Source organism: Ostrinia furnacalis, unplaced genomic scaffold (assembly GCF_004193835.3).
Source record: "Ostrinia furnacalis isolate ACB-3 unplaced genomic scaffold, ASM419383v2 OfSCF7067, whole genome shotgun sequence".
Taxonomy (NCBI): Eukaryota; Metazoa; Arthropoda; class Insecta; order Lepidoptera; family Crambidae; genus Ostrinia; species Ostrinia furnacalis.
The window spans coordinates 103,556-130,537 of NW_021137306.1; the positions used below are offsets into that span (position 1 = coordinate 103,556).

Genomic DNA, 26,982 nt, shown 5'->3' on the forward strand with positions numbered 1-26,982 from the left:
TTACCAGATCGTCGGTCCACCAAGTAGGAGGCCTGCCCACGCTACGTCTTCCAGCTGATCTATCACTACATCTTCTGAACGGCCATTAAAACAATAAAACCGTGATTTGAAGTTTATTAGCGAGAGCTGAGATCTATTCGTAAAATAAATAGCTTTAAACAGGTGTACTTAAACCTTTAACTTTTCTTTTTTTTAATAATGTAGTTTATAGTTTATGGTGTCGTAAAAAAAAGTATGTTATCTGTGCCAGACTCAGACTGTGCCAGATGACAAAAAAAGTGCGTGCACTGTCAACTATTGAATGTAGGAGGCAAAACAGAACATCAGCGCCATCTGTAGTTACCATCACAAACTATATAAACCATCATCAACTATCAAAAATTCTATTCTATTCTATTCTATTCTATAAATTATTCAAATTCATATTGATTAAATTTATGTAAGAAGAATCACTTAATATTTTATCCTATAAATAAAACATTATTTCGAAGGTACTACTAATTTTGATTATCTAGGCTGAAAGAATCAAAACGCAATAGGGTCCACCTGGAATATTATGAGTTTCAAAGGTTCATTCGTCATAAAATAATAATAATTTGAAAACAATGTGAAAGAATTTTTGAAGGTATTAGTACCATCGAATCGATCGAACATAGGGTTTTGTTGGGTAACTTGGATTGGTACATAAATAGGTATAAGACACTTCTTTGGGCTCATACAGCAAACCATATAGTTCTTAAACAAAAATATAGATGGCGCTTTTTTACAGCGACATATTTATTGTCTTTGCTTTACATTTTTGACACATGTTTTGTTTGTTTGTGTTTTCGTTCGGCTGAGAAAAGGAAATTTTGATAATTTGCTAGTCATTTTCTCACGCGACTCAAAGAAAAAAGAGCCATGGGAGAGACGAACCTTCAGCATGAAGACCTGCTCATCAAGCTGCGGGCCAAGCTTAACGAGGAGAAAGTCAAGCTGTGGGAAAGCTCGTACATNCCGTACATCTTGCCTGATAATGAATTATCACAAAGTTTGCAGGTGCTTACCGTGCTTTGTTTACTTTACCTATAATTAACACGTGTTATGAGCTGTAGAATCAAAAATATGGCATCATTTTATATGAAAATAATGTATTGGATAAATTTTTGAAGATTTTACGATCTTACCCAATGACGAAGCATTTTTCCAAATTATGAAGTTTATTTTTCCTAAAAGCAACGAATAAACTACAAAATCTGACAGAGCGTGTACGTCTTTTGTTTAAATTATTCAACCTCGCAATGATAAAATATTGCCCACTTTATTTTTAAGATTTTAGATTTAAATAGTTGGTCAGAGGGAATAGTCTTTACTTTATACTTTCATGCACCTTTTCGTTTTCACAGGACTTGGCAAAAAAATATGCCACTGAACTTTCCCTGGACGTGGATGTAGTGCTCCAAGCATTGCACGAGCTTCAACTGCACTCAATTGACCGATCAAAGGCCAATGCTGAGTTCAAAGAGACGGGATGTGCTACGTTCAGGGTCAAAGCCACATTGCCTGGAGAGAGGCCTAGAGTGTTGAAAATCCAACGGAAACTGGACGTTCTAGGAAGTGAATTGATTAAAACTGTGGCGGAAGAAGTCGGTGTCACAGAGAGCAGGTCAGATACATAATAATATTGTTATTTTTAACTTTTTAAGCTTTCTTCCCTTTCACCTATTTACTACTTTAATTTCACCTTTTTTATTAATATTTTGCTCATGTTATTTGTCTGTATTTTAAATTATTTTTTTAGCAATTACAAATGCAAATCTTTAGTGCTACAAAATCATTTACGAGTGTGCTTCTTAAATGATTTCAAGTTCCAACTCTATTTTATTTGTTTTAGAATATAATTTTATGCTTGTTTAGCAAATTATTGCACCACCTATAGCCATATTTATTTCAATGTTTGTTTTTTATATTATAGTGTATGTATAATTGTTTTGCTTGCAGAGTAAAGCTAATATTTAATGGCAAAGTAATAAAGCCAGTGCCCAATCTAGAGCAGCAGGGTGTGAAGAATGGGGCCCAGATAATGGCTCTTATTATGGCTGGTACTACACTTTTAGCTTATTTTTATAATATTTATATTTTGTTTAAAAGGATTTTTCGATCACCTTAATTAGTACACCTTTTTACAACATGCAATGCGAATGTTTCAAATCAAAATATTTCTCTACTATATTTTTAAATCATTACATAATTTTAATTTAACTCTTTAATTTTACTTATTAAAATCTTTTCATCTCAATATAACTTTCTAAGATTACTCTACCACTGCTTCAGGATAGTAAACAAAATACTAATAAAGTGTTTCCATCTTCAGAGGCACCTGAAGTGGTGAAGAAAGAAGACACCATGTACATGGAAATGAAAGCAACAAGGGATGATGCTACTTTGCTGACCGAGTATGTTGATGATCTGGCTGATGATGATGATGAATACATAAAGGTGAGGATCCTTTTATAAATAATGAACATACATTTTTTTCATACAAAAATGCTTTTTGGTCTAGCAATTTGAAGTCACAACATTTTTTATCCAACTTTTTGACTATTTATTGATTTCAAAGCAACTAAACCAATGAGGGTTTTCGCGAATGAAAAATCCGCCAAATGGCAATACGTAGACGTGAGGTCCTGCTGCATGATTGGTTATTTTTGACATGATATTGACAGATATGTCAAAATCCACCAATCACGCAGCAGTGTGACCTCACATCCACGTCCCACCATCTAGCGGATCTTTCATTCGAGAAAACACTCATTGGAAAGTATTCGAGTAAAAGTTCCTTATTCTACCAATAGATGGCGCTGTGCGGAGTTAACTCACGGAAGTGTACTTTATAAAGGGAATCATTTTAAATGAAGTTGACTCTTGTTGAACAATATACTGCTGTTTGCAAAGTTTGCTTTTATTTAGGGACATAACCTAGCATTCCCTTGACTAAAACCTGTGGTGTTGTGTCTTAGATTTATTGACGTATAGTATTAAATTCCACATTCACGACTTGTTCTGTTCCTTGATTCTTGACTCCTTCCAAAGTTCACTTTGCTTGTATGTGGCTGTGCAGTTGGAGGACCAATCCGGCAAGACCGTGCACCTGCCAGCGGCTGAGCGGCGCTCGCTGATGGTGGGCTTGGCGCTGCACGAGCGAGGCCGCGCCGCCGCGCGCCAGCGGGACTACTCGCTCGCACTCGTGCTGTTACTGGCGGCCGACGCACAGCTCAAGTGAGTTACAGTATTAAGCCTTAGTGCTTGTTCACGTAGGTACGCGCGGGCGCGGGGGCGCGTGCGGGCGCGGGAAACGTTGCGAGCTCGTGTTCACATTAACCACCAGGCGTTCGCGCGAGTGTGACGTACTATCGTTTCTAGCGACAAGTTCAAACTGGTTGAACTTACCTGACGTCGCGAGTGAAACGCGCGCGCCGCCGCTAGTTAGACATGAACACACACACAAACATCTTCACGCGTTGAAATTACCGCGAGCGCTCCGCGCGCACCAGTCGCTAGCTTGCCCGCTAGTTAGACCGCACCTGCGTTTCGTACGTGAACACTTGGAATCACTACATATGTTTGATATTTCGTCACCGCGCCCGCCACCGCGCCCGCGAGTCAACGTGAACAAGCACTTATATCTACTTGAGCATACTCAAGCAAATAAGCGACTCATTTAACCGTGCCGCTCAAGTGAATACAAGGCTCGAGGGTCGTCGTCTTGCCGGCGCTCGCACAATATCGACACGGCGCTGGCTCACCGTCGCCGTGCCGTCAATGCCAATGTTGCAGGGCTACGCCGAGACAGTTTCGGGTTACTGTCATCGTCGCTCATGCTGGTCGATGTCATCTTGCTTTGCGTGAGAGGGAAACATTCGAAACTTCAGATATCGTATTTCGGAGTAACCCCGTGTAGCTGAGCGGCTGCCAAACGCCGGATCTACGCAGCGCTGGCGCCGCATGATTTAGTTTAAAAGTTGTTGCGAAGCGTTAGTGCTACGCAGGCGCTGGTGAGACGACAACGACCAGGAAACTTAAAATACCTGTAGATAGCTATAAGTATCAGTAAAAGAGATGTTCGCACTTGCCCATTCGCTCATCAATCAGCCTAGTAACAAATTACTAGAAACGACAATGCCTTATTTATTACGTATCTGACCGTCAAGCAACATTTATAGCTCTTGTACTAATGATTTTTTACGAAGATCGATGCGCTATCAATGTGTTTCGTTTGGCAAATCGACGCTAATAGGATATTAACCAGAGACTTGTTTTTTTTTACTTTTGAATTTGTTTTTGAATTTGTCCGCCACAGCGAGTGCAGCTCGTCGATCCTGAAGTCGGTGGACAACTGGGCGGTGCTGCAGCTGGACATCGCCTGGTGCTACCTGTGCCTGCAGAACCTCTCCTCCGCCAACGACGCCGCCGCCCGCCTCGCCAGGTACACATTATTACAGGCATAGCGCATAACCACAGAATAATAATAAGTACTACGTACAGAAGATTTTCTTCGCGAAGGTACTTTAAAAAATGTATGCTTAATGTCGTTAACAATATGGTGTAATTTAGCTTGTCTCAAGAGTCGAGCACCATTTTGTTGACAAACGTCAAGTGATCGGTACTGCGCCGAAGCCATAGGGCTGACTTCGGTAAAATGATGTGTGACATGAGATGCCAAACTGCGGAAAATGGCGGAAGAAATACATGAATAAGCATGAATTATATTTTGTGTGTCTATTATTATTCAGGCAGTTATTAAATACTGCAGTATTTATTACACCACCATTTTTACTTAAAGTTTATTGTCTTTACAATGCAAATGGGTGAAGAATACACATGCGTGCGTCAATACTCGCTTGTGATTGTCTTGTCAATTAGGCACCACAGGAGGGGTACTCGCGCGTGTTTTGTTTTCGATGCAAACGCGCGGAGATGAACAGGCCTGGCATAACTGTGTTACGTATTGGTTCGCAGGCCGCCTTCATACATACATGAGTAGCTATAGATATAGGGTGCGTGTCTGCGTCCAAGATTATACGTCGAGAATAAATCAGTGAGTTGACAGCAGTCTTGTGTTTCACTCGCGTCCTCTTATTATACTTACCAAACTGAAATAGGTCTTGTAGTAGTGAAGCGGTGAAGGAGAAATGTATTAAAGTTTTTTTGTCTTCCGACGTATGCGATATCATGACCATTGACTAGGATTTTTCTAGGGGGACAGCAGTCCAGCTGAATCAACCATATTCTCTATTTTTTCAGGAGGTACTGGTCGATTGTTTTTCCAACCCATATCGCTAGCTATGCAATGAACATGATAGCTGTATTCTGTCACACACAGATTTGGATTCTGTGATGTCACACACACTCCCTCGTCGTCGCAAAGAACACGTTCTCTTGCAACTGAAGTATTGTTTTTCGAAACATATCAATTTGTAGCGTAGGGTCTTCAATAAAAAGAGTGGACTGTATTTTATAGGTGTTTACTGGTAGTTCTTCATGTTATTACAAGAAATCAAGAAATGCAAGGCTGCGCGACGCGCGTTCGCGGAGGGCGAAGTCCAAGTGGCGGCTCCCGAGAGCCGCCCCTCCCGCTGCCCGCGCAGACCGCTGTAGTGCTGTGCCTGGCTTCCGGCGCACGTAGTGATGTGGGCAGCAGGAGGGCGAGTCGAGACGATGCGTAGACAAATTCATTTCTTAATATTTACTTCTAGGGCTGAAGAATCATTCAAGAATAGCTACGGCGAGGATCACCAGCGGCTCATCGCCTTGAAAGGCACCGCAGCCAACGAGCGAGTGCTCATCATGCGGCTGTACCTGCTGCAAGGCATCGTGGCCTACCACCAGAACAAGCGCGCCGAGGCCAAGGCTCTGCTGGAGAAGGCTGAGAACGAGCTGAACTTCTTACGGGTAAGTTATTCATATTAGCTTTAAATTACATAATTGCGAAAGTTACAGTATGATAAATTCTTTTTAAAACTAAAATGAAGTATTGTATTTTTTCCAAAACGTCTATATCGATATCGACAAATGTATAGTTGGCATACGCAGGAACTTTTTACTTACACCGCACGGATGTTGTACCCTCGCGGCGCAAGCGCAGTGTCAATGGCGTCAGGTGTTAATGTGGCGCATATGCCCCCGAATGTTAGACAAATATCGCCTGTGCTTTTCCTATTTTATTTTTCATCCTCTTCCTCGTGCTATGGCCCTAAGACACTTTATCTTGGGTGGTCTGGCCGTTGATTTGAGCTCGATCCTTGTTCCAAATCCCTTGAAAAGATTGTCCACCATGTGGTCTGCAAACTCCTCTGTTGTAAATATCTATGCTATAGTCCGGTCGCCGAGCACGTAGAATTTTGTCCAATTACCCCAAGCTACCCATCCTTATCGCTCGCGCGTAATTATGTTGCTATCGCCTTAGCACACTTACTGCGGGTGCCAGTCGCACAGTCGCGACAGCAATGTAATTACGCGCGAGCGATAAGGACGGGTAGCTAGGGGTCATTGGACAAAATTTTACGTGCTCACAGACCGGGCTTTAGAATTTAATGCCAAGTGTGAAGAAGCTCCAAATCATCTCACTGTTCGCTCCTCAGGTGGACGAAAACGCAGTGACGGCGTTAACAGAGCTGGGCTGGACTTGCGGACAGGCGCGTGCGGGACTGCGCGCCGCGGCCGGCCAGCTGGACCGCGCGCACCACTACCTGGCCGAGCGCCGNCACAAATAAAAATCTAGTGGGGTTACGTCTGGGGAGCGTGGTGGACCTGTGCCCTGGCTTCCAAACATTCGATTTAGGTAACCACGCACTTGGGAGTCCGTAATGTGGTGGTGCTCCGTCATTTTGATAAAACAAGTTTCAGTGATGAGGCAGTGGTATGTCTTCTAACATTTCATCGACTAGATGATACATGTTGTAGTAAAGTCTCATCTCATATGTAGCACTGTTGAGACGGCCCTCGACGTAATAGGGACCCAATAGCTGGTCACCTAGTATACCAGCCCACACGTTAAGGCTAAAGCGATGTTGAAAAGAATCTCGCTTGATAATTGATAACATGTGGGTTGTGGTCTCGGTGGGTCCACCAGTGCTCATTCAACTCGTGTGAACAAACTTTCATCTGACCATAAAATGTTAGCGTCTTCGTGTTCCAGCAACCGAACTGACTAAAGTTAATTCGGACGGATTCTCGAAGTTGACCATAAACTTCGAGAAGGTCCTGGACTGCTTGAAAGTGGAACGGATGTCCACGTTCATATTTCAGTAATCGCCAAACAGTCGTATGGTGAACGCCAAAATGACGGCCGGCGTCTCTGGTACTTACTTAACCAATGTACTTTAACTGCAAAAAAAGGCGGCAACCCTAAGTACAATGCACACATGGGAGGGGTGGACACTGGACTTGTTAGATTCATTTATAGGTCGTTATCACATCACAATGAAGAGCCGCAAGTGGACCATGCGTTTGTTATAAATTCATGGGTTATGTTCAAGAAGGTAAAAAAGATAAAAGGAAATGTCAAACTGAATTTGGGTACATTCAGACTAGAACTTGCTGAAACCCTCTGTAAATTGGGTCTACCTGCAAATGGCGCTAATAGTGTTCGGCTTAGTGGCAGCACCATACAAGGAGAACTTGCACTGAAGAAGTTCCGAGGACCAGCTCAACCAATCCCATCGAAAGATGTCGGGTTAGATCAAACATCTCATTGGGCGTTTGGCTGGATAAGCAGCAGAGGTGCTAATTCCCAAAATGTTCAGGGCTTACTTTCAAAATGTGCCAAAAATGTTGTGTATCATCATGTGATACAGTTAAAGTCCGAGGGTGCTACTATCATTGGACCCGCATCATGTGGAAAAAAGCAAAACGGATTGGATGCTCTAAAACCATGTCGGATAGAAGGATTGTTGCTATGACCGCGGTTTTACCGTTCATTCCAGGAGATACAGTTTTACAAGAATCAAATGACAATTTTAAGATTGACAAGTTTCTCAAATACGTAGAAAATTATTGGCTTAAAGTCCATACCAATGACATATTTTGCATTTTTGGTACAACGTCATCGTACAACTAATTCTTTAGAAGGTTTTCATTCAAAACTTAACAAAGTAATAAACAAAAATTCGGTAACAATAATGCGTTTACTAAACGTTTTGCACAGTATATTACTGCAACCTTCGAATAGAAAACTATAACTACAATATGCATGTGCAAATGCAGTTACCTACTTAATGGGGAAATAACTGTAGACCGAGCTATTGCTAAAGTTATGAAGTAAATGGGTATGTCTTCGGGATGATTAGTGTTGTGTAATATTGTAAATTAATTGTAAGTCTTAAACCATAAGTATCTATACATATAGAACTGCAACAGCATCAACACAAACCTTAGTGGTGTCCTGAATGCTGTCTAAACAATTATTACCTATTTTATATTTATTCTGGGTTAATTTTATTGAAATTTAGTTTGTCACCTTCAGACGCAGAGGTCCCGGGTTCGATTCCCAGTGGGGGCAGATTTTTCTGTTCGGTTTGGTTGGTGGTAGGGCTTGTTCTAAGTCCGCCTGGCTAACTACCACCATCTTACCTAAGTCTGTCGCCATAAAAACAATGTTAACAGCATTATTGTGTTCCGGCAGTTAGAGGTAAGATAGCCAGTTCCTCCGTGGTTGAGGATTCCGGGTGAAACTCGCTTCCACCTTGGGCCTGATCGTCACTTACCATCAGGTGAGATCGTGAGTAAGTTACAGGCCACGCCCGCGCGTGTAACCCGCCGTATCATAAAAGTCGACCAAAGCGTTTCGACTCATTGAATGAAATAGCAAACCATTTTAATATAAATGTATCAGAAATAGAAAAATTAAAAACTTGACAAGTCAATATTATAGAGAGAGAAAAAAAGTGACTGACTCAAAAAGTCGGGTAGCGGTACAGATTGTGTATATCAGAGCAAGCGGTTTGCATATAAATCATTTAGTTTTTTGCAAAACAAGAATACTTCTACTGCCACGATCGATTCTGAAGTAAAAATGCATTTATTATTTATATCCAAAATGTTTTATTGTACAGAACAGAACAATTTTGTAGTGATCGGTGTATGAGTGTGATAAATTCTACGTGCCCGGTGAATTTTGTCGTCGAAAAGTAATTTCATGTGCGCGCCGTAGTAGCATCAAAAATGGCGTCTCAACAATCTCAAGAAAAGCCCAAGAAAATATCGAGTATGAGTGGTCCGCAGCCCATGCTCATGTCTGGAAATCTGTCAATGCAGTGGAAAAAATGGGTTCAATTCAAATCATATCTACGTGCGTCGGTTATGAGTGAAGAGTCTGATGATCAAAAAGTCGCCCTATTTCTTCACACCATTGGGGAAAAAGGTGTAGACATATTCAACACGTTCGGGAGGAACGATGAAAGCATCAAATACGACGAACTGATTGAAATGTTTCAACAGTACTTTGCGCTAAAAGCAAATGTTACCCATGAATATCACAACTTTAGTTTTGTACAACGGTCAGTCAAATCAGTCACGTCAGTCAAGATCAAAGTCACAAAATACAGCAGTCTCGGAATGACAGTCAACAGTCAAGAAAGGTGTGTTCCAGATGCGGCCAAGTTCATCGTCAAAAGTGTCCGGCATTGGGTGTGAAATGTAGAAAATGCGATAAAGTGGGTCGCTTTTGTTGTCTGTTGTCGTTCAGTTAAGTCAAAGTCAATAAAGTATGTCGAGTCAGATGATAATACAGAACAGGTACAGTCAAATGAAATGTTTATAGGTCATATTCAGTCATGCAAGTCATCATCAAGTGAATGGTCAATTGATTTAACTATAAATAATTCTCAAATAAATTGTATTATTGATACAGGCAGTGATGTCAATATTATGTCTAAAGATGTCTATGATTCACTTAATATTAAGAGTGTACTGTCTGAAACTAATATCAAAATTGTTAGTAGTAAATCAAAATATGATGTGGCAACATTTTATTGTCTATGAAAACTTCTATCCATGTCCGGTGTCTTTGATTGAAAAAAATATTCCATTTTGTCAAGCAAGGAAAATAGTTTCATTTTAGGTTATGGGCCCAGTCCCGTATTCTCTGCGGCAGTTAGTTTTTACTGTGATATTGTTTTCTGTGTGGACTTAAGATTACAATCACGTATAAGTTCGAGAACAATATAAAAATACCAAAGGACTTAGTGTGTCGTACGTAGTTTCGCGGATTCGAACATGGCGGCAGGTCAGAACTACATGTTGAACGTGCCGAAACTCAAAGGCCGTGAAAACTACAGTGAATGGTGTTTTGCAGTAGAAAACATCCTAGTGTTGGAGGGCATGCTAAAGTGCGCCTAAAGCCGTTTGACCTTAAAAATCGCCGGCCAGGGCACATCTCCCCGGCTTCATTTCGACAAACCAACTTGAAAAATACGGCCGCGTACCTGCTTATCGCCGCCGCGATTCCATTTCAAATCATTTATAATATGTAGTGCAAATGCACTAAATACAGACCATAAAGTACAATAAAATTAGTAGTCGTTTCATAAATAAGTACGATAAAACTGTGTAGTGAATACATCCCCGATAGGGTAAGTGATGAACAAGTATTTTTTCTTTCGCTTTAGTTCTAAGATATTGTAACTACAAGTTGCGAATAGTTAGTGCCTAGTGTACCTACTCATTTAATTCTTCCTGTAGTGCCTATCTATCCAGCTTTGTTGAAAACCTAATTATGTCGTAAATTCCTTTAGCAGAGATCAGTTAGTAATTATTCGCTATTGGCGTAATTATTCATACAAATTGTTAATTTAAAGCATTTGGCGTACCTAATAATAAATCATAACATTATTTACTATATTTTAATTATGCTGTGTTTGTCAACTCCGATCTGATTGCATTCATCGCCACTTCGCCTGCTATCCTACTTACTTAGGCTCGACTTTCTTGGCTTGGTTTGACGATGATTGCAGTCTCCGGATGTTGAGACCGGAAGTGGCTTAAGCTGGAATGTTCATTCCCAGGGATCGAAATTCGGGACTAACGCGGAGGCAAACGCGTACCATCTGCGGCTCAAGATCCAAGGCGCCTCCAGCTGACAGCGACTACGTCCAGCACCTACGGCCACCATCTACCTTCGGCCGCCCTCGCCAGGGAAGTCACGGACCGCGAAAGCATACCCACAGTCGGGCATTCGAACCCCGCCCTCATTTGTAACAAAAATATCCGAACTCCAAGTCTTACAAAATAAAATCATTAAATTATTATTTCATTATCCGTACCTCACATCCACTTCCAAGATTTATAGCGAAANTTGTATATATTGTATTATACTGCTTGCTAAATGCTTTTTTTTTTGGATTGTATCTTGATATGCTATTTGTGAAAACTATGTAAGGCATTTTTGATCTTAACCGCCTCATCTATTAATAATGCATATATGCTGTTTGTTTTCCATAAAATAAATATAAATAAATAATAATAAATAAATAAATAAATAAACTTTATCAAGAGATGAGTACCATGACTGTGATAGTACTAAATGTATGGAAGACGGAAACATTGAATTTTAGGATAGATCCAGTTTATTCTGTAACTTGATATTGACACCGTTAGATAGAGCTCGTGAAGCACTTTTAGGATCAGTAACCAGTTTTACGATATCTTGTGTAGTTTCTAAAATTATATAACTTTACCAAATGTATGGAAGCTGGAAACATTGAATTTTCGGATAGTTCCAATTTATTCTGAATCCTGTTATTAGCACCGTTTGAAAGCGCTCGTGAAGCACTTTCAGGATCAGTAATCAGTTTTACGATATTTTGTATAGTTTAGAAATAATCGGGTGAGATCACTTATCGTTTCCACCCTGTATATTGCAACAGAGATTCTTTCAATTTAAATTTGAAAGAGGTACAGAAATGGCAGTTTTCCTTTCTAAAATACAGGAGATGCAAAACACATTGAAACAGATGGGAGAGCCAGTATCTGATAAGTTCACCATTACAAAAATCTTGATGTCGCTGCCTGACGAGTACAAACACTTCCTTTCGGCGTGGGAGTCAGCCCCTGAAGAAAAACAAACAGTAGACAATCTGGTTGCTCGGTTATTAATAGAGGAAGAAAGAATAAATGAGAAAAATGAAGAAGTTACTACATCTAATTCGTCGGCATTCCTGGTTAAATCTAAGAAGAACGTGAAGTGTTACAAGTGTAACAAACTTGGACATTACAAAAGTGAATGTAGGGTGAACAATAACAGTGAAGGGAACTCGAATAATAACAATAACAAGTGTTTCTATTGTGGTAAAATGGGACATAAAAAAGCGCAGTGTTGGTTTAAGAAAAACAGTGACAATAAGAAAAGTAATGCGTTTGTAGTGTCAGCTTCAGGACATTATCAGAAATCAGAATGGCTAGTGGACTACGGAGCCAGTGAACACATGTGCTGTGACCGCGCTTTGTTTACATCTCTGACAAGCGCTACTCAAAAATCAGTGATACTAGGAAATGGTGACTCAGTGTGTTAGGATGTGGACTAGTGGCTGTACAAGTTCATAACGGGAAAGAATGGATTGATACCACCATGGACAATGTGTTATACGTTCCGGACCGCAAAGAGATTGGTTTTAACCAATCTCTTTGCGGTAAATTGTGCGTCTGACAAAGGTTATGTCATGGTGACAGATGACAGATCGTGTAGGTTCATCAAAAACAACAATGTTTGTGCGTTATAAATAACTTGAAAAAATCGAACTGCCTAAGGCGGGAATTGAACCCACGACCTTCCGCTTGCCGGGCGACTTTCAAGTTATTTATAATTTTCAAATTAGTTTGAGATGCGACTCTAAACGCTAAAAATTTAATAATAATGTTTGTGCGATTGCTAAACGACATGGGAACTCATATTACATGGTTTTTCGCTGCAAAAACCAAGTGGCTAGTGTTGCAAAAGCAGTGGACAATAATCTCTATCAGTGGCACGAAAGGTTAGCGCATCAAAACTTCGAACATGTGAAAAAGTTACTTACGAAAAACGACATCAATGTGAACACAACTTCGTTGTCCAAGTGCGAAGGTTGTCTTCAAGGGAAGATACATAGATTATCGTTCCATAACAGCGAGAGTGTCAGCACTAGAACCTGTGAACTGATCCATGCGGATACATGTNCTGACGGAGCTGGGCTGGACTTGCGGACAGGCGCGTGCGGGACTGCGCGCCGCGGCCGGCCAGCTGGACCGCGCGCACCACTACCTGGCCGAGCGCCGCGCGCAGCGGGAGCTGGAGCGCGAGCAGCACCGCCGCGACCGGTGAGCGAGGCTAGGCTCCTCCCCAGCGCCGACGCAGCTGGGCTGGACTGCGGGCAGGCGGCCGGCAGCTGGACCGACTGAGCGAAGCTAAAGCCTGGTCCGTGAGCACGTAGAATCTCGTCCAATGACCCCAAGCTACCCATCCTTATCGCTCGCGCGTAATTATATTGCTGTCGCGACTGTGCGACGCGCGCCCGCAGTGAATGTGCGAGCGCGACAGCAACATAATTACGTGCGAACGACAAGGATGGGCAGCTTGAGGGATTCTACGTGCTCACAGACCAGGCTTTAGGCTCCTCAACAGCCAATCATCATCACCAAAAAATAAGGGACTATACCCACCTCTCGTTCCCACCGCTGCAACTCCTGTGTAGCCAGGATCTACAGCTTGACCGCCGATAGCAACCCAACCAGTGAAAGTCAAGTTGACCATCTCAAAGATGATGTTCCCACCGCTGTAACTCCTGTGTAGCCTGAATCATTCACCACCATCAACAGCCCTTAACAGTCCACTGCTGAACTATAAGACTCCTCCACTATAGTGGAGGGTATTGCCATAATCCCCACGCTTGGCAGGCAGGTTGGAAATCGCAGTTTAAAAGATTGATGTTTTTCAGAAAACTGCTGCCTGTTTGATGTGAAGTCCCTAAGTCGCCTCTTCCGACTCTCGCGGGAAGAGTAGGGGTTGGTGACAAATGTATTCTACTCTGCCACCACACGGCTTCTTACCTATCCCCAATAAAAATCCACCCAACAAATCGTCATCATCAGGTCATGCAGTGGAGACACCTCTTTTAAGTCAGCGACGAGCGCGACGCGGCAAGCGCTACGACCACTTGATCGCGCTTGCAATCAATGACATCTCTTGCTTTCAGCCTACATGCCTATGCGACGAGATGCGACGTTGTAATTTAACAGAGAAAAATGGATGATTTGGTTTATTGACTTCTCCACTTGGGGTAGCATTAGCTATTATACTAACCAAAGTGAAAAAGTGACTTCTTGTCTTGGCGGGAATCTGAAGCGTCATGTTAGCGATTTTGTTTTATTTCCTCAAATTCGTGTGTGGGCGACTATTAATGTGTAATAATGGTGGATTATTAACCATTGAGTGTTCGTGAACGTGCATGGGTGTGGGCAAGTGAAGCAAAACAGTGCATCGTGATTCTTCTGGTTCTCTCAAGTTGTCAGTAAAGCACCACAACTTTACTGAGACTCAAAGGGTGTGAAGGGGTATCATCTATCATCCTTCATTATATCATTACTTGATCTCATTTTGTAACTCGTATCATTTATATACTTGAAAATGGCACAAATCAAGTCAACCTCGACGTGTATTGCCAACATCATCAAAAATGAAGATGAAGTGATAAAGTCTATTAAATCAGCAATAAATAACCTATTGACCCGTAGGCAGCGGCGCGCTCTCGGCCTCTGCATGGACGGGTCTGAAGTGCGACAACAGCTCGTGGACGCGCTCGTGGGCATGGGCTACTCGCGGCGGCTGGCGGCGCACGCGCTGCGCAACTCCAACAACCACGTCGCCGAGGCCGTGCGCCTCATCCAGGAGCAGCCCGAGCTGGTCAGTAGTATCTCTCACACATACACAATAGGGATGTTTAGGATATTATGTAGTTTCGATTATGGATACGGTTACGGATATTTTTTTATTTCGGATATCCGAAAGTTTCGGTTACGGATATTGTGCTTTAGAATACAATTTGCAAATAAAAAATGTCCAATACGGTTCATTTATGGCCGCACACTTTACATCGAATAAAAAGTAATAAAAAAAAAATTGATACTAAAGCCCGGTCCGTAAGCACGTAGAATTTTGTCCAATGACCCCTAGCTACCCATCCTTATCGCTCGCGCGTAATTATATTGCTGTCGCGACTGTGCGACTGACACCCGCAGTGAGTGTGCGAGCGCGACAGCAACATAATTACGTGCGAGCGACAAGGATGGGCAGCTTTTGGGGTCATTGGACGGGATTCTACGTGCTCATGGACCAGGCTTTACCACTCTACATAATATGATTTTATTCAGTAATCAATTTTTCGATATCTTGTATAGTTTAGAAATAATCGAGTAAGATCACTTAACGTTTCCACCCTGTATACTAGCATAAGCACCCAAACCCGTCCCCCGGACACAACCTAAGCCGAGGTCCGAGCCTACCGTGGCGCCCTCAGGCCGCGTCCGTAGTCCCCTCGATCGGGCCCACTAGAGTGAGCCCGCCGTAAGCTGAACTTTGGTCCAATACCGCGGTAGGCAGGCGTACCGACGATCGCCAAACGGCTAGAGTACCTTTTGTACTCGCCACTCTGCCCGGTGAAGCTGGAAAAGCTCTTAAAGCTACAAGCGCGCGTCCCTTAAAAATATCGCATTAGCAATGCACTCGCAGGTGCATATGCGTGTGCATGTACAACCCGGTCGTGTTAACTGTGCACCTCATTGGAATGCGACTCCTTACCTCCGACATCATAGACATCTAAAATCGATATAATTGTTTAGATTTGAAATAATTGTGTCCTGTTTACAGCTTCAAGACAGTGATCTGTCATCGGAGGAGACAGAGCCATCCAGCTCAGATGATTCATTGGTGGTGCCTGACGAGAAACTGGTCGAAGATGTAAGTGTTAAAAATCTTATTTTAGCTCAATAAAACTACTGGAATGGGTAAAGATTTGGAAGGCGATTGCTTACAAACAATGACACAATAAGTGAACGAAATACGTCACCGACACTACGAGAGATTATTTGATTGAAAGGCTTTTTGGTGTAAAATAAAATTATATTGAAAAAATAAAATCAAGTTACATTTTAGTCCAAAGTAAAAGAGTCAAGAGAAAAGAAAAAAGTGACAGTCGATAAAAAAACACATAAAAGAAAAATAAGTTTCTCGCCAGCCAGGCGAGCGGCCAAGGAGTTTGGTCATATGCGACCTCTACAATAACAATTTCACTAGGCCGTCATTAGGCAGACCTGTACAATAAGAGAAGCTTGTAATATTTCAATAATCGCAACATAATCTTTATTGCCTTAACATAAAGTTTAAAGTCTTACTGCTCGACGACTTTCCATGTTTATCGTTTCAGTTGGTGGCGATGGGCTACGACGCGGATAAAGCGAAGCTAGCGCTGCGCGTGGCCAAGAACCAAGCCAGCTTCGCGGTGGAACTGTTGGTGGCGGGAGCTAATTTCATGCAAGGTAAGCTAAAGCCCGGTCTGTGAGCACGTAGAATTTTGTCCAATGACCCCAAGCTAACCATCCTTATCGCTCGCGCGTAATTATGTTGCTGTTGCGCTCGCACACTCACTGCGGGCGCCCGTCGCACAGTCGCGACATTGGACAAAATTCTACGTGCTCACAGACCAGACTATAGAGAGGCCAAAATACTCGTACGAATAGAAAGTTCCATAATCTACTAATAGATGGCGCTATGCGGAGTTAACTCGCGCAATTCACGGCGCCCCTTGACAAGTTAATTTTAAAGTTCTATTTTGTGTTTTGTAGAAGATCCAGCTAACCCTTCTACCAGCTCGGGAGCTGCCTCAAAAAAGAGACAGAAGAGGCGCATGAAGGAGAAAAAGTACGTACATGTTTATAACATTTTACCACTAGATTTTCATTCAGTTAAGTATCCACGTATATGCTACTACTTTTAACTGGCAACGAGTGGTGACTAGAGTTGCCACGAATAGTGATTTGGCCGAATACCGAATACCGAATATTCGGCAACTCTGTCGGCCGAAGCGCCGAATATTCGGCGGCCGAATATTCGGCACAAAATACATGCTAGTCGAGTGCGTAAATAATAATACGACAGGTTGCGACCTGTCTCCATCGCGCGCGGGCGGTATGAGGCTATTTGACTGTTTCATTCAATTGCAAGTAAATCACGTCACGGCACACATTGTCAGATTAATATAAATTATAAATTTAAAAAACGTTACGATTTTGCTGAAAAGTTTGTTCGTTAGTGCTTTTTCAATTGTTTGTTCATTAAAAAATGTCACCAATTAATAAACAATCGGCCATCATATGGGAATATTATGAGATTTGTAGTGAAAATAATAAACTGGCCAATTGTTTGCTGTGTAGTAGCTCTGAAACTAAGTTGTGATGATAATGAGTCTAGTAATACCGATGACGTTTCTTCTCCACGTCGTAAGAGAAGAAACTTGAACGAAAATGATAAGTCATTTGAAATACACGACAGTTTCTGGAACTGCTTTGAGGAAGTCGCTAAAGATAATATGCGAAATAGTAATGATGAGGAGAACGTGGAGAAGAATACTGTGGCAAATGAGATGGATTTTTATTTGAAATCAAATCGACTAGATCGGAAAGCTGATTCTTACAAGTGGTGGTCAGCTATGAAAAACAATACCCAAACCTCTCGAAATTAGCTAAAGTTTATCTTTCTTCTCCCGGGAGTAGCGTGTATAGTGAGAGGTTGTTTTCTGAAGCTGGTATCATTTATGATGAAAAGCGTAATCGTTTGCTACCGTCAAATGCTGAAAAGCTTGTTTTTATCCATCACAACTTACCTACCGTTGATTAATTTTACTTATTAAAGTATTGTAATTTGATAATAAAGACAAATCTTGATTAATATGATGTGTCTTTTTTTCCATGATTTGGTATTCGGTATTCGGCCGAATAGTACCTATTATTCGGCCGAATACCGAATACCAAACAAAGTGGCCGAATAGGCCGAATACCGAATAGTAGCCGAATATTCGTGGCATGTCTAGTGGTGACTGCGTTTTTATTTTCGTCATTTATTCTTAACACTGCTATGTGTAACACTGAAGCCCAAAAGATAAGAAAAGCCTATTAAAGGTGCCAAATTTTGGTCAAAATCGAATACGTTTTTTTATTTGACCAATAAAATATCAATGTTTGTATGCTGTCGCAGGAAGAAGGAACGTGAGCAGGCGTGGAAGCGTCTGTCATCGGCGCTGCGGGCTGACGAAGAGGCGCACCTCGACACCTCCCTGGCGGAGGAGGAGGAGTTCCTGGCGCAGTACAAGTCACTGCTGTAAGAGAGAGGTACGTTTAAAGTGCCAGTCACTGGCGGCACTCACTTCTGTGCCGGTCACTGGCGGCACTCACTTCTGTGCCGGTCACTGGCGGCACTCACTTCTGTGCCAGGCACTAGCGGCACTCACTTCTGTGCCAGTCACTGGCGGCACTCACTTCTGTGCCAGTCACTGGCATCATTCATTTTTTCGCCAGTCACTTCTGTACTGACGCAAGATTTTTCCGTGTATACCACAAGCTACAATCACTTGCGTATCAAATATGTAGTTGCATCAGTCACTTTAGTCGTTCATAGTCGCCAGATTACTGCACTGCCGGCAGTCATTTTAGCGCCGGCGCCAGCGATATGATTTCTGCGCTAATTTTCGTCCACCTAAATCATTCACAGTCATATGTATATTATTTAACCGCCCGGTCAATAATTCCCAGTTTTCATTGCAGTAGCGTGCGTCGTGCCCGTGCGTTTCGTATCCATTACGTTTAACGTCGCGTACGCGAAATTAGACTTATTTATTTTTCTTTGTACATATCACCAGTACTACTCAAGCTCAAGGGTGACGTGACCTCGCGTTATCGTACTATTGAATTTTAATTTAAATCAAAAATTACCATTTACAAATTGCTTTAGTTAAAATATCTCTTAATAGTAAAAACAAATATCCATAACAAATGAGCAACTCCTTATGTTGCAGGATTCTAAGGACTGCCCTTACCACGAGGTGAGCTGGTCGCTTAGTGCGTCCAACCATTCGAGGAGGAAATAAACTTCCCGGGAACCAGTGGTAACTTACTATGTGTGTGTAATACCGGGTTACTGGTATTTTGACTTAATAAGAAATATCACTAACCCTGTATTTTAGTGTTTTATACTCGTTGTAGGACTACAAAAGCATAATGTATCCCAAAGTCAAAGTAACTTTATAATTTAAGACCGCATTTACTCTATTTAAACACTACTGGAATATACATATTACTCGAACAGTTTTATGGTTATATTACATGTACTATATTGATATCCCGAAGTACATAACATTTATATATGATTAGTATTTACGAATTTATATATCTGGATTGACTCTACATGAATTCAAACAACATGAGGTCCAACTCAACAGCAAAACCGTTTGTCAGGTGGACCGTTTGATTTCCTATTTTATACCCATTAAATAAAATTGATCAAATACACACTCATAGTCAATATAACATAATATAGTATCTTGATTCCTACTACGTACTTATTTTTTGACGTTTATATTTATAGCAGTGCTATTTTGTGCCATGACTTGTTTTTTCAGTAAGATTTATTAAGAAAAAACATTTTCTACTACTTATCTGTATCGTATTATTTATATACTACGTATATATCATAAAGTAGAATATTCACGTATATAATAATAATAATTGTACTAGTAAGTATAAAAAAGCTCATCCGATGGGTCCTTCCGATTGTATGAATGTTTAAAACAATAAAATTATGTATACGATATGTAATTAGTGTTTTATTTATTAATTTATAATTTTAAGTGCATGGTAGTTGTAAAAATAAGAATACCATCATATTCACATATAACTTCATCACATAATTAAACATTATTAACTCATTAATGTCATTATCTAAATTCCACATAGTACTATACACGATTAAAATGATATTGTTTTCATTAAATTATATCTATAAACAATAATTTTCGGAGATATTTATTAGATAAATTCTGTTCGATTACAAAAGAAAATATTGGTAAAATAAAAAAACAAGAACAATAAAACAATATTCATTATCGAGACATACAATATTAATAAATTCGAAATCTGTTATGGCAAAAATACTTTTTAGTTATCTAACAACATCGCTTAAAAATAGACATGCGCTTGCGTGCGCAAATAACTGTAATTTTGGTGTTAATTTCTTCCACGAGTGCTTTCCGAAGATAGTTCCTAAAATCCACCACAAGATGGCGCAGAATTCATCTGCCTACATATTGACAATAAACTCCATGAACATGACGTCATTCTTGACGTAGTCAAACTTGTCGAGGCTGGTGTGCGGGATAAAGATGAACTGCCTTTTGAGCTGAAGCACGGACTTGTCCAGGGCCTCCGTGGAACCCGCCCGGGTTTGGTTCTGGTCTTCAGTTGAGTCGTAGTCGTGCCTCTTGGAGGACGACTTGCGCCGTAGCTGCAGGGATTTTACGATGTCCATTGCCTAAGAAATATAAAGGAGAAGTTATTTTTTTTATTTTTATTTTTTGATAGAACTAGTCCAAGACTTGGACCTAGGCTGTCTCGGATGTCTGCTCTATCGGATGTCTACTTGTAGTGCGCTCTAGGAAATAATTACGAGGCATATAACACGTCAAGAAAATCACCGGCATCTTACTTAGAAAACACTTAGCCACCAGTCGTTTTTGTTGGGGGACTTCATCATCAGGTGATTTAGTCTCCACTGCAAGAGAATTCACCTTTTCTACCAATTTACCATTTCAATTGGTTTGGGTGACTTATCCTTTTTTTGCGCAGTAAAATACTTTGCGTATACTCCCCGCCCCGGGGAAGGGCACGGGTTATGTGGGACTCCCTAGTAGTCGGTTGGCAGCAATAGCGGCTGTGAACTGACAAGTATACCCACTAAAAACCTGCGGTGCACCCTCTGCGTTTTACTGGTACGACGTGGGGTCCTACCGTTTTAGATCACGCCGTACCAACGCATGGCCCAGCCTTTGCCGGGCCTCCCGCGCTAGAGAGGGGGTCTACCGGTACCTTGGTCCCTGGTAGATCCCCCAGACATGGTGGAACCGTGCAATGTGGGTGATGGGCCCCCCGGCCTAACACCCACTGGTCTCACCTAGGGAGGGGGAAGGAGGCGAGCGAATTTCCTTCTTTCTCCCGGCCATCTGCGCCGGATTGGGGGACTTACCTGGCTCCTGTTAGCGGGCTGGTCCTTGAGCACGATGTTGACGCCGAAGTCGCAGGGCCACTCCAGCAGCGCGTCGTAGGGCCCGCCCACCAGCCGCACCGTGCACGTGATGTGCCGCCCCTTCCACTTGCCGATGCCGTTCAGGTTCACCTCGGCCTGAGGGATAGTTGTGATGATAAATATCTGGCAGAGACTTGACGCCAAGAGAGTAACGAAGCAATTGTCATGACTACAAATGTCGACCAACATAAAGCTTATGTGACGGTCTGATCGAAGACAATCTCTGGAAGCAACTGTTAAAGGAAAATCTTCGGTGATCTCTCGCTGCGGTCGTTCCCTATAGACTTAGGAAAATGGGACCAAGAATGCGGGCTCTATGATGATCTCCCGCACCTCGAATGCGGGCCAGAACTACCAATAAAAGCCTTCAAAAAAGTATTTAAAGACCTACGGAAACAAAAGCGCTGTCCTAGTGCAGGAAACCTCAATGAACAGCTGTATGTTTCAGAAAAGAATGTACCTTCAAAGTGTATCCGTATTTGCTGGTGCGGAATAGAGGGCTGCTGAGGACCGTGTCGTTGTCTTTTGCTTCTTTCATCCGAGCTGAGAAGTTGTCTATTCTCCAAATGAGGTGACCTAGAACCAAAAGTTGTTTTAGTAGTCTTTCTGTCTCCAGACATGATATGCAGTCAGTGCGACTCCTCCCTATGATCTATCCTATTTAGTAATCTGATATTGAACATTCCCGTTGCTAGTCTCACCATTATGGAACGGATCCTTAATTGAAGTCATTCAGGGCAATCTTATTTTAGAGCACTTGATGAAAGGTCGCGAGATCTACGAGATATGATTCACAGGTAAATAGAAACCCTTATTTTATTAACTTATTTTTTATCAACGGTTGTCATTATGATCTTCAAAGGGTCGACTAAGCTACTAACCATTCTCGCTGCCAGTCTCACTGTTCTCAAAGTTGACCCTGGCCTGAAAGTCGGCCAACTCGGTCCGGACCTTGTGGTAGGACTTGGTGAGCGCGCGCAGGTCCCGCGAGATGACGTCCATCCGGCTGGCGTGCTCGGCGGCTTGCGCACGCGCGTCCGCGGTCGACACTTCCAAGATGGACAGCCGGTCGATAGCCTGGGGATGGAAGATTAATATGTTCAGTTAGCTAGAAAGATCTGGCTATTGAATGTCAAAAAAAAGAAAGAAATCAAATATTGGACACGCAAACATACCAAAAAAAACACACAATGCAGACAGTAAAAGGTACTTTCGTGCCGAAACAACACTCCCGCTCAATAAAATTTATTATACTGATTTTCAGCAGAAAAAACAGCAACTCGTTAAATCAATTTATGACGTTAACTGACTATAAAATATTAAGACTGTTTTTCTAGGTAAATTACCGATTGTAAGCATGTTCTAGCTATTTACATCGGTACGTCCAAGAAGATAATACATGCAACTTGATCTTATGATAAAGATAATACAAACGGGAGAGATAACTGAGAAAAATGAGTGATCTGCAATAAAATTCCACTGACCGGTTCATTCGCTGCGTTCTGCAGCTGCATCCTGACAGCGGACAGCTGCGCGAGCTGCTGCGAAGACCGTCTTGCCTCCATGAGCTCGGCCTCCAGTGCGGCCCTGTTCTCGGCGTTCCGCTCGCGCTCCTCCTCCACAGTCCTCTTTATGTACTCGATTACTTCCTCTGGGAAAATAGGACAGTCATTTTTCATTACTTGAACTTAGTTTGTACTCTGGAAGTTGAAATACTTCCAAGACAGCTTTTTGTTTAACAGAAGCTCAAGGAAGAAGAATAGTGAAGTGACGTGTTTAGTGCCACCCTGTCACTTTTGCGATATCCATTGGCCTGACTCAGCTTAATGTGACGAGCTATCTTCGTCACTATAGTGACCCATTTTTATTCTAACAGATCTCGTTTAGATAGGATTGATAACAATCAAGCTGGAGATAGTAATGTCAGGTACATTATGGTTGATAGCTGACGGCTCTGTGACATGTAGAGTATGCGACAGACCAAAAGAAGTCGTAGCCTTTACCACAACTCCTGTAAATCCAGGATTTACTGGTACCGGTGACGGTGATGATACCTCGACTTACCGAGGTTGTTGACGGCGCGGATCTTGTTGTCGTGCTGCGTCAGCGCCTGCTCCAGCAGCTCGCGCTCGTGCTGCTCGTGCACCAGGCTGCTGACCGCACTCTCCAGCCGCATCACTGTGGACAGCTGTTGGCTTTGCAGCTCCTGGAGTATGAGACAGACCAGTGGGGGTCATTATTTCACTGATGCTTCTTCTTCTTGTCGTATCGACAACAAACCTACTGTGTCAGCCCAAAACTCTCTAAAGAGTGGTGAGGCTTAAGATGACTTTCAAATCAGCTTTACATAATTGAGTTGCGCAGATTAACAAATATTTATAATTCATTGTGGAATCAGAAGCCAAAGCAGCAAAACTGAAAAGGAAATGGGCGGGGCAAGTGTCGGAGGTATTACGCTGAGTAATAGGTGGATAACGTCGAGTGGTCGAGTGACTCAGAGGTCGCTAAGCGACGACGACAATAATCAGAAGATCATCTCAAAGACAAAGAATGCTTAAACATCGCAATTCCATCTGATGCCGTCAGAAACTCAATACAGAAAAGTCAAAGGCGAAAACCGATGAACAGTACCTGCTTATGACTATTCTACTTGGAGAGGTTGTTCTGCCTCCACGAAAAGTATCTTGGCAGATGTACACTATGCGGCAAATTGTCCAAATCGAAGCGCTAGCCCGCACACCGAAGTATGGGTGACGCGCGCGAGAAGAGAGGAGAAAGTAACCGAGATGGTGTGCTACGTCTTGACCAATTTCCCACATAGTGTACATCTCAATCTTCTGACCATCTGGGTGATTAGATTCTTCTGTGGACAAAACACAGGTATAGTACCTGCAGAGCAAGCTGCACGTTGGCCAGGTCGTGCTTGAACTGCGCCGCCCAGTTGGCCGCGCGCTCTGCCTCGTCGTCGACCGCGGCGCGCAGCGAAACCAGTGTCGACAGGAAATGCTGGCTCTTCTCCTCCACCAGGATCAGCTTCGAGCGCAGGTTGTCGATTTCAGTGGACTGCACGTCTCGTCTGGATGATTCTTCTGTGAGGACCATTCTGGGGATGGAGAATTTACGTTAAAAATGGCTAATGAAAACGCAGAAGTAAAACACGATAAAACTGTCTAGCTAGATCTGTACCTACAGGCAGGATGAGCTACCATTACCTTATGACAAAGTTCTAACATTTCACTAATGTAAACTGACGATCATCATCATGTGTAAACTAAATGTTTGCTAGACTTGGAATTTGAAAAATGGAGGAATCAAAGCAACCATTTATTGACCAGGTCACTAAGACAAAAAATATTTTTTCACCCGTAATCTGTTTATGTAAAACATTGTTTTTATGTGTACCACTTTGTACATACAAGCGGTTTCTTTGATACTGTTATTCCTAATTACAGTGCTCGCAAAAACGTACGTAAATAAATTACGTTTGAGTGCTGATAATAATAAAAATACATCGGCGAGACAAACCAAGAAATATGTTACTCACTTAATGTTGCTGACTTCCTTCTCCAAATAAGTGACACAGTCGTCGAGAGGCGACTGCCTCGGAGACCAGGTGTGGTTCGATACTGGGGGCGGCGGTACAGGGTCAGTCTGTCGCGCGTGTGTAGGGGAGGTGGATGATCGAGACTGAAACACGAAGTTATTATGCACTTTATTTCTAGTATATATCTTTTATTTTTAGCAGCATAGGACGTCCACCCACAAGGTGGACCGACGACCTCACAAAGGTAGCAAGAAAGCGCTGGATGCAGGCCGCCACCAACCGGCCATTGTGAAAATCATTGGAGGAGGCCTATGTTCAGCTGTGGAATGAATGAAATGATGATGATCTTTTATTTTTACTCGCATCCGTAAGAATTGTGGCTCTGTGTTGCTCTTCTTTTTGTTTTTGTGTGGGGTATTATAACAGCCCAGTAATAATGTCCATCTTCCGTCAGAGTAAGAGTATTAAATGTACCTTGCTGTACTGCGGGCAGTCTTTGGCGTGTGTCTCCTTGTGCTTGCGCTGTATCCACGCGCCGCAGCGCAGCGGGCACTGCTCCAGGATACTACCGCATAGCTTCAAGTGGCTCTGAGAAGGGCGAAAGCATTATAAATAGAAATATACGATTTTTGTTTTTAAGATGTTAGCAGGTTGGGTTTCATCAGCGACCAAGCTGTAGGTCCTGGGCATGGAAAGGTTGCAGTAGAGGTTTGATTATTTCCATAGTAGATCAAGCCAAAAGACATCTAATGATCTAATCTAAAGTAGTCCTTCATATCAGTTTTTTTTTTCTATTCCATAGTACTCTAGGAATAATGAATTTATTTGTTCTACTCAAGGATTTTTTTTTCAAACATCATCTAGCAAAAATATTGATGATTGGTTAACCTTGGATCAGATAACACATTACACGCCTGATAATACAATCGCACTGAAGCCGATACAACAACATAATCTACGATGAGCGATTGAATTAGATGTTAGGAACCAAAAATAGACAGATAATACAGATTCTTTGTTATTAATAGTTTGTATTGTTGCAAATGAAGCCAGACTATGTCATAAACCACTTGTCTTTTTAACTTGCAAAGTTGCCACTATAACCATCGCCATTAGAAAAGCGGCGCCATCGAATTCGCCCTATAGGTGTGGTGAACCGCGAGACTCCTCCAACAAGGTTTCCTATTTGAGAGAGAAAAAATAGGAAAACTTCGTTAGAGTAATCAAAAGTACTGCACCTGCAGCTGTCCCAACTCGAACATCTCATTGCAGAAGTAGCACGCACTCTCCCTCGCGTTCCTCCGCCCCATCGTGCCATCTCCCTCCCCTGAGGCCCTCTTGTTCAAACTCATTGCCACTGACACTTTCTTCAGCACACGTTTTAATTTTTCCACTTTTACGTCTTTATGAAACTTTTAAATCGCATTTTCATTTGATGTTACATTTTTAAATGTAAACAGTCAGTCATTTAATTTCAACTTTGTTTAATCAATCCAAATTAGTGTTATTTAATTCTAAAAAAAATCTATACTTCACTTCAATTAATCTTGTTCTTATCTAAAGCATTTGATTGAACAGTAGGTAATTCCAGGAACTTATACATTTAGTAGAATGTAACAATTTCTATTCATGGCTGAATTCTAAAGAACTTTTCTTTCACATCACTTTGGGTATTTGTATTGTCACTTTTACACAACACTATTATGAATCCGAATTTTTATTTTATTAATTTAACAGCAATAAAAACAAATTTCACCAAAACAATGGCACTAGTGTCAGCAGCGCCTTTTGTGAAGTGAATTAGAGCACTATCTCTTATCAGTGGAGTCATTGATACCTGATACGGGGCGGAGCTGATAACGGCGGGCAGACACGCGGTATGCACGCTAGCCAATGTTTTTGGGTCAAGGGAAATATATTAATAATAATAAAAAATAAATCTTTTGACACTTTTCACACAACGCCAGCTAGCCCCAAAGTAAGCAACTTAATGCTTGTGTTATGGGTGCTAGCTTAACGGATATACTACTTATATACTTTTTTTTTAAATACATACATATTATACATAGTAACACCCAGACCC

At 41.9% G+C, this 26,982-nt stretch overlaps 2 protein-coding genes across 2 annotated transcripts; one reads left to right on the forward strand and one right to left on the reverse strand.

Annotated features, from left to right (window-relative positions):
* The first annotated feature begins 801 nt into the window (after positions 1–801).
* Positions 802–19,260, forward strand: LOC114363344 (NEDD8 ultimate buster 1). Its single transcript, XM_028319032.1, has 15 exons — positions 802–1,038; positions 1,386–1,645; positions 1,981–2,081; positions 2,354–2,478; positions 3,101–3,258; positions 4,340–4,465; positions 5,736–5,931; positions 6,621–6,674; positions 13,220–13,329; positions 14,743–14,911; positions 15,875–15,964; positions 16,431–16,542; positions 16,849–16,924; positions 18,257–18,390; positions 19,074–19,260. The coding sequence occupies exons 1-14, from the start codon at positions 901–903 to the stop codon at positions 18,381–18,383; spliced, it is 1,842 nt and encodes a 613-aa protein (XP_028174833.1). The 5' UTR covers positions 802–900; the 3' UTR covers positions 18,384–18,390; positions 19,074–19,260.
* Positions 19,216–26,817, reverse strand: Traf-like (TNF-receptor-associated factor-like). Its single transcript, XM_028319033.1, has 10 exons — positions 26,138–26,817; positions 25,374–25,487; positions 24,900–25,042; positions 24,245–24,458; positions 23,420–23,561; positions 22,840–23,006; positions 22,237–22,432; positions 21,816–21,931; positions 21,296–21,451; positions 19,216–20,584 (listed from the first exon to the last, which is right to left on the reverse strand). The coding sequence occupies exons 1-10, from the start codon at positions 26,249–26,251 to the stop codon at positions 20,354–20,356; spliced, it is 1,593 nt and encodes a 530-aa protein (XP_028174834.1). The 5' UTR covers positions 26,252–26,817; the 3' UTR covers positions 19,216–20,353.
* Between the last annotated feature and the right edge of the window lie 165 nt (positions 26,818–26,982).